General features: G+C 40.3%; 1 protein-coding gene across 1 annotated transcript; it reads left to right on the top strand.

Annotated features, from left to right (window-relative positions):
• Positions 1-833: 833 nt before the first annotated feature.
• On the top strand, positions 834-9,345 carry BEGAIN (brain enriched guanylate kinase associated; the record flags this gene model as incomplete). Its single annotated transcript, XM_057377615.1, has 3 exons — positions 834-1,016; positions 4,144-4,227; positions 7,444-9,345. Coding segments are annotated over 3 exons (1,641 nt in total), but the record flags the coding sequence as incomplete, so codon positions are not given.
• Between the last annotated feature and the right edge of the window lie 10,924 nt (positions 9,346-20,269).

Below are 20,269 nucleotides of genomic sequence, written 5' to 3'. Positions count from 1 at the left end.
TTTCAAACCTTCTWGTTATGGTCTTTCAGAGAGTTCTGAGCGCACAGAAGATGCCTTCATCTCAGAGCCCTCAGAACCTTTCATACTTTGAACCAATGTAAGGCTGGAGGCAGGATTATAAATGACTGCTACAAAATGGTTTTTGATGTCACAAACACTACAATAAACACTGCATGTCAGAATGAAACAAAATATGGGAAGGGCCAGTGACTTTTCATTCTTCCCACTGATTTCTTTGCATTTATAATAAGGAGTTCCAACCTACTGGTAACAAGGTTAAATTAGTGGGCAGAAAGAAATTTGAATCACACTGGTTTTCCTGATATGCCACAGTGGGTTGTCTTCTGCTAATGAGTGCTATCCCTGCAATCAGGTAAACATTCACCTTGAGAAATGAACAGCCTTAATCAAGGCTGTTTTTAAATCAGCCAGAACAGTCAACAGCTAAAATTAAATTGGCTCAAACACAACTGCTTTTCTTTTCAAATATTGTTCTTCCTTCTTTATGAGAATGGGGRAAATAGCACAAGTGAAACATTCTTGCAGCAAAAGAGCAGCTCCTGTCCCTTCCATGTCCTGTGACTAAGAAGGGATGTACTGACTGATGATGAATACAATGCTTGTTCTCAGGCTAACCAGAGCCTTTTGTGAAGGTTACTAACATGAGTTCAATCTGACCTCTGTATTTCTAAAGGCCTCTACCTCATGTGCTGAGCAAAAATAGCAGAAAAAAATGGASAAAATAAATAAACGGGGTGGCAAAAAAAGGAAAGAAAAAAAGAAAGAAAAAGGAAATATCTGTCTGTTGTGCTTTTCTCTTGGTTTGAGAATGACGTCAACCTGTTGACCTTTATCTGAAATGTTCTGACAGTAGAAAAAACACTGACTACTCCATTTTCTACACACAGGGTCAACATTATGAAGAGGAAAAACGTGCTTTGAGCCATGAAATAATTGCACTTAATAATCACTTAATAGAAGCCAAGGTGACGATAGATAAGTTGTCAGAAGACAATGTAAGTATTAAATTATGAGATTGTATTAATTTTGAGATTATATTCAGAAAAAAAATTGGGTCTTGCACTTCCCATGAAATCATAGAATAATTTTTTATGTTTGTGTAAAATGTATCTTGTCACCTCAACAGTTAAAATTTTTGTTTGTTTGTTTGCTCCCATCATTTTGTAAAYCCAGATCTCCTCATCCTATGAGTGAGACTCATGGGGGTGAGGCTTTTCATTGACATTTTTTCTTTATGTCTAGACTGAAAGTGATGAAAAAATATTCTAAGAAATGGCAATATTCCCACATTGATTTTGCCATCAGTATAGCAAACTGGTGCGAGCACATGGTCAGAGCTGTTGCAGGGACTCGTGTGTGGAGTGAGAACCATCAGGAGTGTAGAGCCCKACATTTCCTGTGATTCTTTGATCTTTCAGTCTTTGCTCACCAAATAGCCCAGCACAGAAGGCAGGATTGACCCTGCCTGGTGACTCAGACCACTCCTGTTGGGAGCAGAACTGCTATCCCTGGCAGTTGCTCTGTGTAACAATTTATCTGACTCTGTGCAGGACAAAACGGGGAGCATCTCTGGCTGTTGCCACCCTACATCTCGTTAAGCACTGCTGAAAAGTGGCATGAGCGCTGCAGCTCATTAAATTATTCCTGGGACAAACCTACAAAGACAGCAAAGAGAGGAATATTGCAGGCATTTAGTTCATTATTGTGCCGTTCCTTCCACACTTAATAAAAAATTCATCCACAGAAGACATGTTTCTGTTAGCACTTATTTTTCAGCATCTAGTATTCAATCTTCCCATAGTTCACATGAACTCTTAATCATAGCTGGGAGCATTTGATCCCATTAAAATGTTGATGTGAGCTCTGCCTGTGCAATTAACAGCTTTCCAACAGAAACAAAAAGTTCCCGATCCAACCCCTTACTTTGACAGAAGTTGGGTTGAAAGAACAGTTATTTCATAACTCTAACAGCTGTAAGCAATGGAGAATGGTAAATGCAATGGGTTGCATTCAGATTTTGGAAGCACGGGGATACCTCCAGACTAACTCATCTGTAATCAGTGGAGTTATTTCTGATTTAAAATTCTAAGTTTAAAAATACACAACTGTGAAACAAACCACTAATATTATACCTAATAAGTAAGAAGTGATAAACTGAAGAATCCTACATGGGGAGAATATTTTTGTCTCGTCAATATTTCTTCCTTCAATTATATTTCCCCTCACTCTTCTGACAGAAAAGTAAAACAATGCTTTTGATACAAAAACAGATTTTAAACCGTGGGAAACACTTCTGGCATTAATTGCCAGTTATTGCTCTGGTTGCCACAGATATGGCTGGTTTCCATTCAGGCAAACATTCGAGGAGATAAAGTCACTCCAGTCACGTGGCTTGGCCCAGCAGCTTGAGAACAAAGTACACGTGGCACATGTAGCTCACATGTAATTTTTCTGTAGTAATTTTTAAAGCTGCTAAAAATAAAGTGCCAGAAATGCTTTTTGTACTCTCCATGACAACCGCTGCACAGAAGGAGAGGCACACAGCTTTTGAAGAAAGCTTTAGATTCTGGAGAGACATCATTTTTGTCTGCCTAGAAATGCCATATGGGACWTGGGGTACCTATCTGTGCTACACATTGTGCAGCAACATTATGAGTTTAATGTGCATGAAACACTTCAGAATCACATGCACGTGCAATAGATTTTACTTCTAAATTGAATTCTTGGGTTCTTAMTTTTCCAGGAATGAAAATAGTGTGTTCTAATATAAAATTTAAGACCCACATRAATTAATGTTTCCCCAGTACATTGGAGGCAGAAGAGGCATGTATTAAAGCTCACAAGACACAGAAAGAAATCACAGAACAAAATTATGTAAAGGTCTTTGAATATGAATATATATGAACTAATGTTCATAGGGAAATTATCCCCATCTCTCATAGACTCACAAGAACATCTTGTTGCATCTGTCATTACAGAATACCCTAAAATAGTATTTTAAAACAGAGGAAATTTCTTTTTTACAGAAAACTTCTCTGTCAGTTTTTAAGAGAATAAATGGTGCCATAAAAATCAGTGTGCAATAAAATTATAACATTAACATCAAAGAAAATCYACATTATATCTGTATTCTACACCTTTTGTCTATACACACATTCTAATTTTTACAGTTTAATGCAGCCCAGTGCCCATAGCACTTTTATGCATTGTGTATCTCTCTGCCCACCTATAAAGTCAAATTCTGAAGCCAACATTGTTTTTAATGCAACTAAATAAGGAAAACGGAAAAACAACATAGAACTCTTACCTTCAGGGACCCAGAGATACTGTTTGAAAGTCACAGTTACACAGCCATGTGTGCTAAATTAAATTTAGGTGAAGGGCAAAACTGTGTGCTGAATTTTCCCATTAAATAGGCTGAGGGAGCCATTCAGTACAAAGATAGTATAAGCAGCTTGCTTAAATTCTCTCCTTTCCTGTGTGGAATTCTCATTGCCCAGTGAAAATATTCTGTTCTGCAGCATCAAATATTTGCAGTGAGATTTAATATATCTCTATAGCTGCATTCTGCAAGGTATTAAAGGAACCAGGAACCAGCAAGAAAYATCAAAAGGAGGAAGAGTCTCCCTTTTTAAAAAACCAACACAATGTGTATTTCTGTAACGAATTTCTCCCACAGTCTCATAGGATTATTTTCGCACTTTCTAAAGCACTATTTTAGTGCTGGTCTGGATAATACTCAGTAAAAATTGTCTGCTCCTAAATTTTCTTTTTTTGCCTAAAAGATCATGGTTTTTTAGCCTTCACAGTACCATGCATGTTAACAGTATAAAATCCAGTTCTTAATGGTAAGTATTCATCTTCCGAAATGCAGATTACTGTTCAGATGTAAAAGATCTCAAAAGTTTATTCCTGGTAATTTTATTGGCCCTCACAGAGCAAAGGGGGAAATACCTCTGGGTTGTGCAAGAGACACAGCATCTGAAATTGTTTAGAAGTTAAAGTATGCTCCAAATCTCCCCAAAGGGAATTTTGAAAAGATTGATCAGGCATGGGAGAAAGGTTGAAAGCCACGAGCACTTTGCAAACTTTAAAGAAGAGGCTATTTTTTGTTTTTTCCAGGAGCTCTACAGGAAGGACTGCAATTTAGCTGCTCAGCTGCTCCAGTGCAGCAAGAACTACGACAGGGCACATAAACTTTCAGAGGTAACGTGACCAAACTTCTTGAATATTCAAAGGCATAAATATTGTATGGAAAACAGGTTATTTTGCATGTGTCAATTCCAGAATCTGCTTGCCCTTAAAACTTTTGTTCCCCACACACCCTCCTTAAAGGCACAGGAGGGCTTGTGCAGCTGCTGSTGCTCTGTGCAGTGGAGGGAGGTGCTGACAAAACCACAGCCAGTGGTGGAACTTGAAGCTCCTCTGTTCCCCAAAACCTCTCCTACCCAGTAGAATGGGTTCACCCTGATTGCCCCTAAAACAAAGGTTTTAGGAAAACTGAAGTGCTGTGAACTCCAGAATACAAAATACTGGGCAGGAGCAGAGGGGTGAGAGCAGGGAAATGACAAGCTACAGGCGTCAGAGATTCTGATATAATCAATTTTCCTCCTGAAGCTATTTTCCAGTCCAGCTAGTTTCCAAACCTGAGTTTTAAAATGGCCTGACAGAACAAATATCTTTTTGTAAAGAAACCAGAGCACTGAATGATTGATTTCCAAGGTGCAAACTTTAATTAATAATCCCTGCTTCCAAGGAAACGAGGTTTTAGAATGGGCTCCTTAAAGGGAAGGTAAATATTACCTCAGTGAACAAGACTCTCTTTAGGGACCCAGGCCCTGCACAAAGCAATAGCACCTTCCTCACAGATATTGCTTCAGTGAAGGTTACAGGGAAAAGCCTTTCCTTCRTCAGTCCCATCAGTGGACATTGCCCCAAATGGCCTCTCCAGTGCAATTCTGCAATGGAATATTGCAAAATTAAATTTGGATTGTATAAACCATTCCTAAGTCAGTCAATAGCTTCAGAGCACTAAACAATCCTGGTAAATAAAGATGGGGCAAGATTCTCCCATCAAACAGGTAATGATTCCCTGGAACAGAGACAGAAATACCAAATTGACCATTATCTTGGTCCTGTTATTTTTTCCTGTTAACTGAATTCCCTTAGCAAGTTGTAACAAGGAATTATCATATTACTCACACTTGAAAGCACCTTACCTGTTATAATCAGGACATWAAAGCACTTAGTTCTTCATTTGCAGAGAAGTATCACAAATGTAAGATCTCCCCACAATTTCCCAGACTGCCATATRCTCAGTTAAATAGGTAATAGCCACTCATAAATCCAAGTATCTGTTAATTTAGCAAATGTGAATGTGCTGTCACAGCCAATAAATTCCTTGCAAGTGCAAATATTGCCTGATAAACTATCGTATGTTACCCAGAAACCTAAACTGTAGTACGATTTGGTAATGTGACAGCAACCCCATTTTAGTAATTCCAGTTTCTAGCGCAATGCCCAGAAAATAATGTTCTTTTTAACACATTTCATAAACTTAACAAGGTATATAAAATAGATCAAAGAGTGATGCTACAGGATACTAAAATAAGAGCTGCCCCAMACAGCACTTTCACATTAAATTAACTGTATTTCTTTTCCTCATTTCTATGGCAATTTACACCAGGCCTATTTTACAATCTGTTTATTCAATCTTTRCTGCATCTGTACCCACTATGACTAATGTTCCTGTCTGCCAGCAGACTGGCAATATCATTTATTTCCAATGGAAGACATATGAGTTAATTAGCAACATAATGATTAATCCAAAATATCCTGGAAGGTCTGTTGGTTGAAAAAAACTCGTCCTACTACAAATAACAAGAATGCCATTTCACTACATGACTTATTTTGAACATGCTGAGGTTTGAGGATTAAACCAGCTTTAAAAACTTCCCAGTGAAGCTAAAATAGGAATTYCATATCTGATACAATGTGAGACCATGGCAAGGAGAAGGCACCTTAAAATTTTCTTCCCTGAAAACCAAGGCATAGGGGACAACCACAGTTATTTACAGGGTTCTCTCCTCTAGAGGAACAAATCTAAGGAGGAAGTGAGATTGCTAAGGTCAGAAGGTTAACTACTGATTATTTCATAAAGAGGAAAGTGATTTTTAGTTATAAAAAGAAAGTGCTGAATATATCAAAGTTCAGTCAAGTATGGGAGGGATGAATTCCTAGATGTCATAAATCAATACAGATATAAAAGCAGCTATCAAAATCACAAGCCCAAAACTTATYCCAAACATGAGTTCTTCTGATTTCCAGCAAGAAATACTGAGAGACAACCTCTCTCATCATTGATAGAGATCTGAAGTGAGCAAGGCAGATAAAATTTGACAGGAAATCATGCTTGGCGATACCTGAGTAGGCATCACCAAGGAATGTCATCTCTCTCTCATCTGGTCCACATGACAGAATGGCAGGTGAAACCACCATCYACAGCCCTGATCCTGATTTTCTAAAAAAAAACCTATATAATTTCTGATGTATAACAGACTTATTGATAATTCTGTCACAAGATTCATAATGTGAATGCAGGTCTTAGTGCTTATTTCTGTCATTGTGTAAGGACATGTTGAGGCTCATGTGGATGGTTGATCTGACAAGCAGTGTCTGACCGATGGGACAAGGAAGCCAGCGTGATTTGCCAATTCCCAGAGCAGGAATAATCCTGTCACAGCAGCCAGTACCATTCCCTTTAGTGTAGCCAGCTTTTCTGCATCTTCAAACAGCATTGTTGATCAGATGTGATGCTAGAGGGCGAGAGCCAATTTGTCATGGGGTTGGAGGCAAGGTGAGCTCGAKGAAAGGCAAAAGAAGAACAGAATAGATCTGATCTCTTCCTTCTCTTTCCTCACCCCCGCAGAGACCTCTGCACACCCGCACTCCAATTGTAAATCACACCCAAGTTCACAGTCTGGAAAGTGTTGCTATRGGCTGTAATTCCCCACCTGCCTTTTTAAGATTGTTGTTTACCACACAGTTTATTTACATCAGTAAAGCAAACCTGGAAGTGCCGGGTTAATGGCTGGACTCGATGAGCGCAGAGGCCTTTCCTGACCTGAGCGATTCTATGATCATTCCTATCCAACCTGAATTAATTTGGAAGGAAACATTTCGGTTTCACAGTGTTATCTGTGAGGGAAAGCAGATGAAGATGTACAAATGTTAAGTAAACAAATGAAAGTAATTTGATTACATTTGTTTCCAGAAATGCACAAAGACTGTGGCCATCACATTAGCCTAAGGACTGGGAATAGTGAGATATGTAACGTCATAAACAGCTCTCATAATTCATCTGACACCTCTATTGACATGTGCCCTTTTCTCCTCTCTCCTTGCGGTCTCTTTATGCCACAGTTGCCAACTGACTTTCAGGAAAGAGTCAGCATCCACCTGGAGAAGCACGGGTGCAGCCTTTCTGTCCCCTTGTGCCACACTTCTTACGCTGACACCATACCCACTTGTGTCATTGCCAAAGTGCTGGAGAAACCCGACCCAAACAGCTTGTCCTCGCACTTGTCAAGCCCCTCCACAAGGGATCTCAACTTCCAGGACTCGGCCGGAAAAGCCGGACAAAGAGCCCAGTACAAGTCGGACATCTACTGCAGYGACACGGCGCTCTACTGCCCCGAGGAGAGGAGGAGGGAGAGGCGGCAAAGCGTGGACACGCAGGTGAAGGACGTGGGGTTCCTGCGGTCCCAGAACTCCACCGACAGCACCGTCGAAGAGGACGGTTTCCATTCCAGCTTCTCCCACGAAGCCTTCCCGGAGTACATCACCTCTCTGCCGACCTCCAGCTCCTACTCCAGCTTCAGCGTCACGTCCGAGGAGAAGGAGAACGCCCAGGCCAACACGCTGACGGCCTCCCAGCAGGCGATCTACATGAGCAACCGAGATGAGCTGTTTGAAAGGAAGTCGCCCGCGGGCTACGAGCACCAGGGGAGCCCCAGGTTCGCCAAGCCCAAACCCGCGCAGCACATGGAGCTCRCCGACGACAACGAGAACTCGCCCACTTTCACCAGGACTCTGCCTCCGTATGCAAACGAAACTTTTCATTTCTCAGCCATAACACCGCAGCAGGCTCTAGCGAACCAGAAAATGAGGAATGAGTGCAGGAGCACCCACCTTTCCGAGGAAGACTTGCCGGGGCGATGGAGGCAGCTGAGCGTGGAGGACATTGGAGCGTACTCGTACAGGAACGCTGGCAGGCTGTCACCCTGCAGTTTTTCAGAGCAGTACTACAGCAGCCCCATCAAGAAGGGGGACAGTCGAACGAGCCCCATCTACGCCAGCTACAAAGCAGACAGCTGTTCGGAGGGAGACGACATCTGCCAAAGCAGACTTGTGGATTCTTGCTTCCTGAGAACAGACAGTGGCCTGAACATTGACATCAGCACAAGCTGTAAACAGGACAAATTGCCCACGTACAAAACAAAAGAATCGAGAGACCAAAAAAACGAAAGGATCACTGTCCAGTTGTGCAGTAGCAAAAACATCGAGAATAGCCCGGTATTGAAAAGAGAATACGTRGACGTGAGCCCCAACAGCTCAGCGGAGTCACTCAATCAGAGTTCAGCGGAGGCTTCAGAAATCCACCAGTCTTCCATGGATCAAGGAAGCCATTCGGGTGTTCACAAAAAGCAGCAGCAGTTTCAGCGGACTGGGAGCACTGGTCTGAGTCGGAAGGACAGCCTTACAAAAGCACAGTTATACGGAACCCTTCTGAACTAGGCGTCTCCCCAAACGGCAATAAGGCAGTGAACRAAGGGAAGAAAAGAGCATTTGATACTTCTAGTGAACAATAAGGTCCTAAGAAACAGGATTATTATAAAATATATATTCATAATGGTACTATATGTTTAAAACAAAATCTCTTCAGAAACGTTATACAGCACTTTTCACTTGACATGCTTTCCACATGGGAGACTGTCCCCTCCCCTCTTTTATAAACCTGAAATATTTTTATAAACAAAAATGTATTTATTAGACTATCCTAAGCTATTTGAGCAGAATTCTTTTCCCTTCAAGCAGGTTTCTTATTTATTTTTGTGCATGAGGCCATCTGTGCCTAAATTCTTGGAGGAAAAGGGTGAAATCACGATGGCAGTGACAAAAAAAAAATAAACCCACCTAATAAAATACCATAAAATGTCATGTGAAATCAAAACAAACAAGAAAGGTGAATTTGAAGAAGTATATTTTTTAACAAGAATGGAATTGTATCTTAAGTTATTTCATACAAATGTATTTATGAGTGACTAATGTATGCACAAAGTGATACTAATATTTTGTTCTTTTAATCCACTGTGTTTCTGCTTTCCTATTTTTCCTTGTATACTACCTCAAAAGTAATTGAGGGTTTCTTTGTCACATTTTCTGTAGGCTTGCATTTATATTGTCTAAAATGCATGCAGTGTCATAATTAATACTGTATTTTGCATAACTTAATAAAAGACACCAGTGGATATATTTTGGGCTGTTTTTTCCCTTCATTCAATAGAACATCGAATTGCTGTGAGTGCCATCAWTCCAGCAGAAGTTAATGATTAAAGCTCCTGAATTGGATTTCTTTCTAAACGAGTCTTTCTTTCTCTGTGAGCTCCAGAGAAAACTGGTTCACAGCCTGTGGCCTCTGGGTGTGGGAGGATGACTTCTCATCAGCTTGTTGAAAGTAAGCAAAGGAAAAAGAAATGTTTGTCCACAGTATTGAATTCACTAGACAGGGCTCTGCCCACTGAAAGAATACTGAAAACTACTTGAAAGCCAGTGATGAAAGCTCCTCCTCTGTTATTCACATTCTTGACACAGTCTTTTATGTCTTTAGGACTGCTACATTCTAGAGTTGCCCTTTCTTCATATTCAGCTTTGTATTTCTAGCAGTGATTTTTCTAAAGCCTAAGGGAAAAGTCTGGCTGTCTGTAGCCTTTACCCCAGAGTCCAAGAAGCTGTATTTTTACCTCTACTTCTGGCATTCCTCCATCGATTTTCTGTTTCTCACCATTGCACCATTATGGAGTGTACAGCTGGGACAGGAGGAAAAGGAAGAGAGAAAAAGGAGAAGAGAAGAAAGACAAAAAGGAGAAAAAGGGAAATCCCGTGGATTTTCTTCCTGGCTTCAAAATTCCTGCTTTGTAAGGGGTAGAATAAAAAAAAAAAAGAAAAAAAAGGAAACAATATTTAATAATTCTTTTAAGTCATGTTCACATATCCTGTACTTACAATACTGACCCTTGACAGTTCATGTATGGGGCAAGACCTTGCTTAGTGCATATGCGATAAWCAGTAATCAGTGAGATCACTGTGGAAATGTAAACTAGCTCCTTGCAAAGCTAAAATAATGATCCATTCAATAGCTAATAAAAATATGTAATTTTCCTGTTGATTGTCTTAAAGCAGTTACCTGGCAACTAACTGAACCAGGACGACAGAACTGTTCATCTCCCACATAAGCATCTTCAGTCATGAGGCCACAGATTCAATTCATTTGGCACGAATAACTCCCATTGCCCCCCGTTACCTTCATGGATGATACAAACATTGGACCAGTGTTGTGTGCAAGCTCTTGCTGTGTTTTTTTGGAAGATCAGGCACCAAATCCCTGCAGTTCCTCCAGGGTTTGCAGCAGTACCGTGGAGAACAATGGTAGCAAATAACATCACAMAGGTAAGGCAGGAGGCAGCTCCAAAGGGGTGCTCATTGCAGCACGAAGCTGCCACGTGCCTTCTGCTTTTACACTCCCAAAATTGCTCACRGCGAGTGTGAGAGGGAGGGCAGCCTGCAAATAATTCCACAAAGTCAATAATAAACACATACAATGAGGTTTCCAAAGGCCAAGAACAACTTATGGCAGGATGTGACCTGCAGTAAATGGACGTGGGAATCCAGAGGAGCGTTTATTTCCCCTTTGAAACACCAAGACAGAAAACAGATGGGAAAAAACCCTCACTGTTGACTCATTCAGGTATATAAAACTTAGAAAATCCCTAAGGCAAGGCATTAGTTTCTCTGGTCAATGAATATCAGGATTTGTGTGGAAGAGGTGAAAATTAACTGTTATCTCACCTAAGAAAATATGTAAGCTATGGAACAGTAAATTTTGTCATTTATGAACTGGAACACAGTGTCAGACTAATCCTTTCATAATATTGTTCATTATTTGACCTAAAGTGCTATTTTGGCAATTACACAAAATTATATTTCTGCTAGATATTATATATCTGATTATTTAATATCCTGTTCTATTATATTCTTCCATACTACTGCAGTTTCAAAGTCTGCTTCTATGCTTCACTTAACTCTTTTTCTCAGTTTATGTGCACTAATTCATAGATTAAAACCAGCTTTTTCAGCCAATTAGTACTGGGGTTTTTTGTAAAATAGCCTATAACCTTGTAACATTTTTCYGTAATGAATTCTGTTACAGAACAATATATTACCCTGTAATTAATTTCAACTGAATCAATCAAAATGGCTATAAAAATTCTTCAGCTTGAATGTGTTGATTTGAATTTMTCCTTAATTAGAAAAACTGATGGTAAGTTTGTTAATTTCCTATGAGCACRAGAAAAAGTTTCAAGTATTCACCAAATTTTTCTCAGATTTATGGACATACTATGGTTTGGTTTAATTTTTCCAAACAAAAATAACTTTGAAATATTATAATAAAGAATTTATTCCTGGGATTTGGGGGTTAATTTTGCCACATGTGTTTAGATTTCTTGAGACAACCACAGAGAGAGACTTGCGTCATAAGGCCAGAATTACGATAGTGTTTTCACAATAAATTTCTTTTTTTTTTTGTGGTAGTGCCTTAATTTTTTGCTTGCCTTCAGTCTTTTCCCAAAGACACAAATGTCCAATTTTCTCTTAAGCACTACAAGAAGGCCATGGTGTTTCCAAGCTGCCACAAAACCTCACTTTTCCAAATCAAGTTCTGTATTCAGGGTTTGTAGGTAACTATGACAGGAATTTCGATTTGATTAATTATTTCATTTGCTGTGAGTGAGAACACAAAGGGTGAGTAAAAGAAGTGGCAAGTCCCCAACAGTGCAGCGAAGCAGAAGATGAAAAATGTCATTTTAATGAATGAAAATCAAAAGCAGAATGTATATGACACAGAACASTGATCAGGGGAAAAACAAAGGGGGCTGTAGAGATCAGAGTGAGGCATATCCAATCACATCTCAAATCAGACAAGAATACAAAAATGCTATAGGGATTTGGGGTGCAATTCACCAGGAATAACAGTGCAAAACTATTATGAAATCATAGAAAGCAAATGCATTTTGGAGATGTTTCCTCACTGCAAATTAGGCTTTTTAAAAAGTGCAACATCTCAATATTTGTGAATAATGCAGGTCACTTTTGTTAAACTTTTTAGAAGTATAGGAATAGCTGATATTTTTAAGTTTAAATCATGGCAAGCCATAACATAGGTCATTTTCAACTCAACAGTTTCTAACTTCTTCACTCAAACTAGCAAATTAATCAAACTAATCCTTTCCCCTTCCAGCACTTTTAATTAAAAAGAATTTTCACTCCATAATGTATCACCGAGCATGATTATGCAGCTACTTAGATTAATTTYGCCTTGTTTAATTTTAAAGTGCTAATTGACATCCTTTGGACTTTCCCATCAAATTCTTATGCCCCATTCTTATCTGCATCCTTGTCATCTTTACAGACTATTGTTACATATCTCCTTAAATACTGCTTCAATTGTGCAGATGTGGTCCTCTCAGGTATTTTTTTCTTGGAAGACACTCCTTTAAGGACAGTGACTGCTTCTTATTCTCTTCAAGGAGCACCCCCATCACCTTTCTGCTGCTAGCTAACATCTTAACATTTTAATGTGAAGGGTTGTTCAAACCCCCTGTACAAAAGTGTAGTACAAGGAAAGGAGAGGACGACGCAGAGCAGAGCAGCTTCCAATGACCACACACACTGATCTGCACACATTAAATCATGGCAAGCTGTCTACACGGCCTTACATCAACATTATCAGAAGCTTTTCATTGTTTTCCCAATCTTCCCTCCATGCCTTTGAAAACTTCATTATTGTAAAACATCTCGAGCAATGCCATCATTCCTTAAGAACCTGTCTTTCATGCCAGCTCCTCTCACATTATTCTCTCTTTGGTATTTTCTTTTCACTGTATTTCAGTAATTGAGAGGTTTTGTTCAGCTGCAGTTGAAAAGAATAGTTTGGTTATTTGTGCAATGAATGCAAGGTTTTGTTGCTTTTGTGCCCCACAAGACCTCAGACACYAGCTCCATGTCCAAGGCACCGAGGTTTTGGAAGGCCCTGAGCTCTCTCTTCCCCAGGCTCCTGCAGCCCCTGTGGGGCAGGGAAGGGCACTCTGCTTCTGCCAGGTGAGAGCACCTTAAGGATGCTGTCAGCCCCATATCCCACACCTGTGTGGAGTGGTAAAGGGCTCTCCCACTCCTCCCTGCTGAGCTGGGATCATCCCTGCAGGCTGTTCTGCATCCCAGAGTAGGGAGAGCATCTGCAAGGGCCAGAACAAGATGTATYGATACAAGATGCAATTGTTGGAAAATATCCCTGATGAGAGTTAAGTGCCTTCTCAACAACACAGCCACCACAGATAAATATACATTAATACTCTAACTATGATTATTCAGAAAAAAATCTAATTTTTGGAGTCAGCTCTAATGAATGAATATTTAAATATATTCACCCATCTCGGTTTTTTCTTTGCAATTTATGAGTCAGAGCAGACATGCATGAGCTGCCACAGCAGTATTTACTACACCMAGCCGAGCAATGACAGCTCTATGATTTAGAAGAAGAGAAACAGCAGCAAGTCCCAGAATAATTAAATTTGTAATGTCAATGTCAGCCAGCGTCCTTTCCCATTCCAGRTCTTCAGATGTGAAATTGCAAAACAGATCACAGGGAATAAAAGGTATCCTCAGCACATAAGGGTTATAAATTTTATCAGGCTCCCACTCAAGAGGATTTTTGTCACAGTAAACCTTTTATTGTTACAGTAGAAATCCTCTTAGTCTGGACACAAGTTGTGAAGGGAGACATGAGGTGGAAGACCTGCACTGGAAGCCCAGACAGCATGGAACCTTTCAACCCAAGAATCCATTGTGCCACCATCCTGAGGAGCTGGGACAGCAGCAGCAACACTTATAACTGATAAATTACGAGTGTTGACTCCAGCAGGAYAATTTTTGGCAGGGAGATAAATCCAGGCTTATGTTCACTTGACTTAAATTTGACAATTTGCTTCAATGGGCCTTCACCACTTCACAGTCTTTATCCTCCACAAATGAGGGAAATGCTCTTATCCCCAAAGCCCTGGGAGTTACACTAAGATGACATGGTTAATCCCAGAGAGATAGTAAGGAGTTAGCTATTTTAGTTTTAGCAGATTTTAAGGCTCTTGGCCTCTTGCTTATAACTTGAGAAATAGATAAAGAACGAGAGCTCAAGCTCAGCCTTAGCACAGGAACTGAATCATCGTTTTCTGATTCATCCCCACTTACCTGTGCTCTCAGAATCCTCAATAGCCTGAAGGTGAGGAAGGCAAGACCTGACACTGGAAGAAAGAAAACTCAAAAATTAATCTGTGCATCCAAACTGTTAAAAGGCCGAATTATTTCTAAGACAATCATGCTCATGTACAATAAAACTGAGGTTTTCCCATATTTTACCTGGAGAATACACACAATGACAAAGAAAATATGTAACTGAGCTGAGAACTTACATCTTGCTGTTTTGAACCAACTTGGATTTTCCTGACAAGCTGCAAGGATAGATAAGGGAATGGAGGCAGAGCAAGGATGGTTGCTCTGTCAGCACAAAACACAGCAAAACATTCCAGTCACAWCATTTACTGTATTCCCCTGATCTTTAGGGTACATTATGAAATATCCCAGGAAAAAGCTTTTAGAAACAGACTATTTTCTTGCAATCCTATTTTGGCTTTTTGCCCCACCACTTTTTAAAGAGAAAAAAAATTCATGTTTTGCAAGCTGCAGTGATATGGGGGGGGGCAGTTTTGCTGGAGTTGTCAGTCCTGTCTATAAAGACCTGACTCGTGTCAGTGGGGAGAAACAACCCTGAAATTAAATCAGTTTAACAGAATAACATTTGCTGCTCAAGGAGAAATGGTCTAATTGAAAAGAATGCCAGAAAACAGCTCATTACTGAGATTTCAGAGCTCTGAAAGCCAAGGTGTGGGAACACAACAAATCTAGTGAAGTCACACTTTGAAAAGACCCCAAACAAGTATTTTATTTAAAATAAGTTTGGACTGCCTTTTACTTTTCTTTCATTCTCTATTGATGATGAAGATGAAATGCACTTTTTGGCACTCTAGATGACACCAATTAAACTTGATTTCTTGCTTCAGCTCCTMGTAACTCCACTTGTCTCTGACTTCTAAGACTACTTCTTTTTGAGCTTTAAATTTCTACTTTGTTTGGAGAGAAAGTGTTGCTCCCACACAAACAACCTAACTTTCAACTCATGAAAATGCACACACAACTCCAAARCCCTACCAAAGAGGTAATTTGTACAACATTTATATTTTATCCTTATAAAAATCAGGATAATTATTCTATCTTTTTATCCGTTAAGCTTATGAAGGTTGGATTGTCTGTTATAGCTTGATTATACAGTACTTGATGCAATAGTCTCTTGATTATAATTACATAGGCCGTGCATATTGCATTATCTGCCTACCATCACCAAATACCATGTTTCCRTATTTTTTTCCTTTTGGGTGTGAAATATAACATTTCCTGTTTATAGGTCAGTCCCTGGGCCACACCACCTCACMTCACACCTCTGCATGCTCATACAGAGAAATGAAGGGGGCTGTTTGACCTGACAGTATTTGAAGGAAATCCATTACCCTGCGGTCTCCCTTTCCCTCACTGGGCCTTTCTCCTTGCAAACCTTCTTAAACTGAARGAGCAAAAGGCTCAGCATACTGAACTTGGAAATTACTAAGGAAAAGCTGGGCTCTACCTCCTTTTTCTACAGGCACTGACACTGCATATATCGTATTYCTTAACACTCTGCAATTTATATTTATATTCACTTGCAAGCCAAAGCTATTTGTCAATCCACACAAAAAAGATCTGTTWAAAAAAAAGCACCACCCTGGCCACAAACTTCCTTGGCACATCTGCACCTTCTTCCATTAGTGCCATCCATGGTAGCGAGGCATTAGGAATGGCTCTGGATGTTTTCATATTCTCCTGGTGAGTGGATAAGGCTTCACACAGCTGTTGAAGGACATATCTCTTACTGGAGGAAAAAAAAAGCCAAAACAAAAAAACAAAAACAAAAAACATCCTCCACAAACAAAACAAAACAAAACAAAACAAAACAAAATCACCCACCAAAAAAAAATCAATCAAAAAAAAAAAAAACCCAAAACAACAGAGAAGACTTCAAAGAAGCAGGACAGCTCAGAGAGCCCAATTAGACTGGACTGGTCCAGCTGCTCAGGAGGGGACAAGGAAGTGCCCCCATGTGAGAAAGGCTTTCCAYTCCATTGCAGAGCACACCCACTCTTTGCAGGAGCTGCACAACTGGCAAGAGCCTGGGAGAAGCCTCACAACTGCAAGACTGCTGGCAGACAGCAGCTAGCAAAGTCTCTGTCAGCAGTCCTTTCAGAGGGTGGGGTCCGTCAGATTCTGATCACATTTGAACCAGCACAAGTCTCAGGTGACACTTTAAAGGCTCTCAGTTGCTGCACAGATGCTGTAGCAATACCTRTATTCCACACAGCAGTATTTCCTCATTACATCAGTGACGGATTCCAAGAGAGAGTCTCCATTTCATGTCTGGGTGCACAGTCCCATGTGTTGGGATTGCACAGCAACAAACAGCAAACAGAGCCAAGTGAGACCCATCCGAAAATAGGGGAGAAACTGCAACCAAGGCAGGGAACCTCCCAGACCCCCAGGCTGCAGTTATCTCTGCTGTTACTATTGCTGAGTYTGCTGCCTGTTGATCAAGAATAGTCTGGAAATCAGGAGAGGATTAGTTTTGTTTTCCTGCAGGCTCACGGGGCAGATCTGGGAAAATCGCGGTGTCCCCTAATGTTGCAGAAGCACATCTGCAGAGCAGCACTATGGCAGCAGCTCCTCAGAAATGTACAACAATGACAAAAATGCATAGCCTAACTTCACTCACGGTCAGGATTTTTCCTATTTAATGGTGGTGTCAGAGTCAGGCTTCTCCCTYATTGTGCTGGCTGAATTAATCAATTTTTCTCTGCTCCAGCCCTATGTGTGTCAGGCAGGAGCTACCCACTGCATTCAAATGWTATCGTTTCAACATTCATCAGCATTTTCTCCTCTCCCTGGGCTCTGGTGAAAGTTTTCATGCCACAGTTTATTTACAGTACATTCAATTCATGCCTCAAGCCTTTCTAGAGGCTTCCCACCCACCAAGTCATATAAAGGCTTTAGGGCTCATTTTAAACCTACTGAAGACACAGAGACTGTGCTCACTGGCTGTGGAATGTCACATTTGATTGCCTTACACATCTGAATCACATTAAAATTATTCAGGAATTTAAACAAATTAGAATACAAACTGTAGATAAACTACTGATCTTGATCCTTGTCAGCATAACCCTCCCAGCAGCTACAGAGGCCTGTTCTGAATTATATTTAACAAATTATTTTCCATTGGACTGCTGCATTGGTATTGTTTTTGCCTAGGAATATAGCAGAGATTTTTGCTGGGCCAGTCACTTATCTTTGTGTGTGTGCCCACRTCTTTAATAGGAGGAAGATATTTTGCACCATATAGCTTGCAAATGTGTATGTATTATTCCCAATACTTACAATATACACAAACATTATTATATAATTACATTATGACAATTTCATTTCCATTGAAAATATCTTATTAATAATTTAGATGAGTTTCAGTCCTGCAGCACTTGATATGAAACCTGAGTGGTGAATTGGCTGCATTATAAATGCGAAGTGTACACTTCTCACCCCAGCCACAGAAGAGACATTAAATTCATACTGTTAACAAATAAAACAATTTAAACAATTCTTGAGGTGTGTTGCAAAAGTTGTACCTAAAAGCAGTGTCATGGTTTTACTTGGTCCAATTTTTGGTGGTGGGGGGATGGGACCAAGAAACCACAAAGATGGCTCCTGTGAGGAAGTTCTAGAAACTTTCTCCTTTGTCTCCAGCAAAAGGAGCCCTACCCTCTGTGTTTCAGAGCCAATCCATTGTGGCTCTGAGGTTGACGGACAGGCTGCCTATCAGGCCTGGGCCAATTGCACAAGCTGGTTACACCTCTGTGATGACAAATGGTCTTGTACTTAAGAAGARTTCAAAACAAGATAGGGGCGGCTGCCATGTAGTCTTTAGGTTGTTCATATCATGCACTGGAGGAAAACAGAGCAGTAGGGTGAGAAGATGTAAGAAGAAAAAATGGAGACGCAAGATCACAGTAAGGCGAAGATGGGATGGGTTGCTGTGCTGTCGCTGTGATTCTTGAACATGGAGAAAACAAGCTGTCCTTGAAAGGACTATTTCATCAGTGAGAGACCTGTATAGAAAAGGAGAGCAACCTTGCTCTGAGTGGAAAAAAAAAAAAAAAAACCCTGGCCTTTGAGGATTGAACCGAACTGATCAGTAGCCAAAAAAACCAGAGGAAGAGGCTTGGCCCCGCCCCCTCCCCTACGATGATTGAAACGAGTTGATGCTAAGAAGAAGTGGATGCTTGGAAGAAGCTGTGTTCTGCCAGGAGATTTGTGATAGTGCTCTAACGCCGCTAAAACAACACAGTTTGGCCTTGAGGAACATTCTTTCCTTTCTCCTGCGAGGTAAAGAAAAGACTCCCTTGCCATCAGMAGTTATACACTGACTGTTTCTTGGGAAAAGAACTTCCACAGCTAGGAGCTGTAAGAACGCTTCTCCTATGATGCTGGATGACAACCGTAATGAGTAGTTTGATCTATGTTAGACTTTCATTCCTGTCCCCTGTGYGTGTGTGAAGACAYGGGGGAGTGGAGAGGGGTGACCTGAGACAAAGACGGGTCCCTGGAAAGGATAACAGGTGTCTTAAAATGTCCGTTTTTATTTTTCTTCTCCTTGTAAAGTTTTCCCTATCTTTGTTCCCCTCCCCAGTACAGTAGTATTCTTAGTAGCTTTTAGTAATAAATCTATTTTGCAACTTAAGTTATTTAGCCTGTCTGACCATTCTCTGGAGCATAYATGTATCTTTCTCTCAATTATGTTAYGTTATCTGAAAGYCATAAATTTTAGTGTTAATTGAGTTTTTGCTCTCCCTTCTTCCTCTCCGGTGGGGGAAGGGAGAGAACGTYGTGAGTGCAGTGCTTTTGGCTTTCGGCACAGTCCAAACCACAACATTTTGTGGTGCTGTGACTCGGATTGGGAAAAATCAGGTGAAAACCCACGACAAGCAGAAAGAAGAGGTCAGTGTAGAATGTTGTGACCTGCACAGTGATGTGCTGTGGAAGCCTTTATCRGAAATCCTGCATTCTTACAGAGACTTCATGGATGGGACTGTGTCCCATGGGAACGTAGAAATAAATCACCCAGATAATGTTGTAACACTTCAAAAATACTTAATCGTCATGAATTTTTCTCCCAGAGATTCAGAGCAGTACTTGCTCAAAGGGGAATGACTAGAATTTGAAATGTAAGCATTCAGAGAGCAAACTCATGTCTAATTATGATTGCTAAAAATAAACACAGAGCTATTAATTTCAGGAGCAAATGATGAGCCCTTATGTTATGAAGAAAAATAACATCCCTCTAGAAAATATCTGAAGAGCCCATTGATACTTTTTCTATCATTTACTCAAACTACTGCCGAAATTTTCCTCTGACAAGTTCTCTCACAAAGCTATTTTGTATTCGCTCATACAGTTGCCACCTTTCAAGAAGAGCTCAGGTTCAGGAATAATTAATGCAAAACTAAATGGGAATTTATTGAACTAGAGGATTTTGGTGAAAAGCTAAGTACAGCTAGGCTTCCCAACTCAAATTAAAATGGTGTAATCCGATCTCAGTGCAGATTACGAAGAATACAATTTCTCTCAAATTACTCCCTTGACAGACACCTAAGTAAAAGACAGTTTAAAACACACTGAAAAGGTCATTAYCCTCACTTTTTAGGACTGCAGTTCCCAAGGGAATGTG

This window comes from Malurus melanocephalus, unplaced genomic scaffold, assembly GCF_030028575.1.
Source record: "Malurus melanocephalus ecotype Western Australia unplaced genomic scaffold, MMel_1.1 scaffold_320, whole genome shotgun sequence".
Lineage (NCBI taxonomy): Eukaryota > Metazoa > Chordata > Aves > Passeriformes > Maluridae > Malurus > Malurus melanocephalus.
The sequence above is the reverse complement of the archived record's forward strand: the minus strand, read 5'-3'. Positions and strand labels throughout refer to the sequence as shown.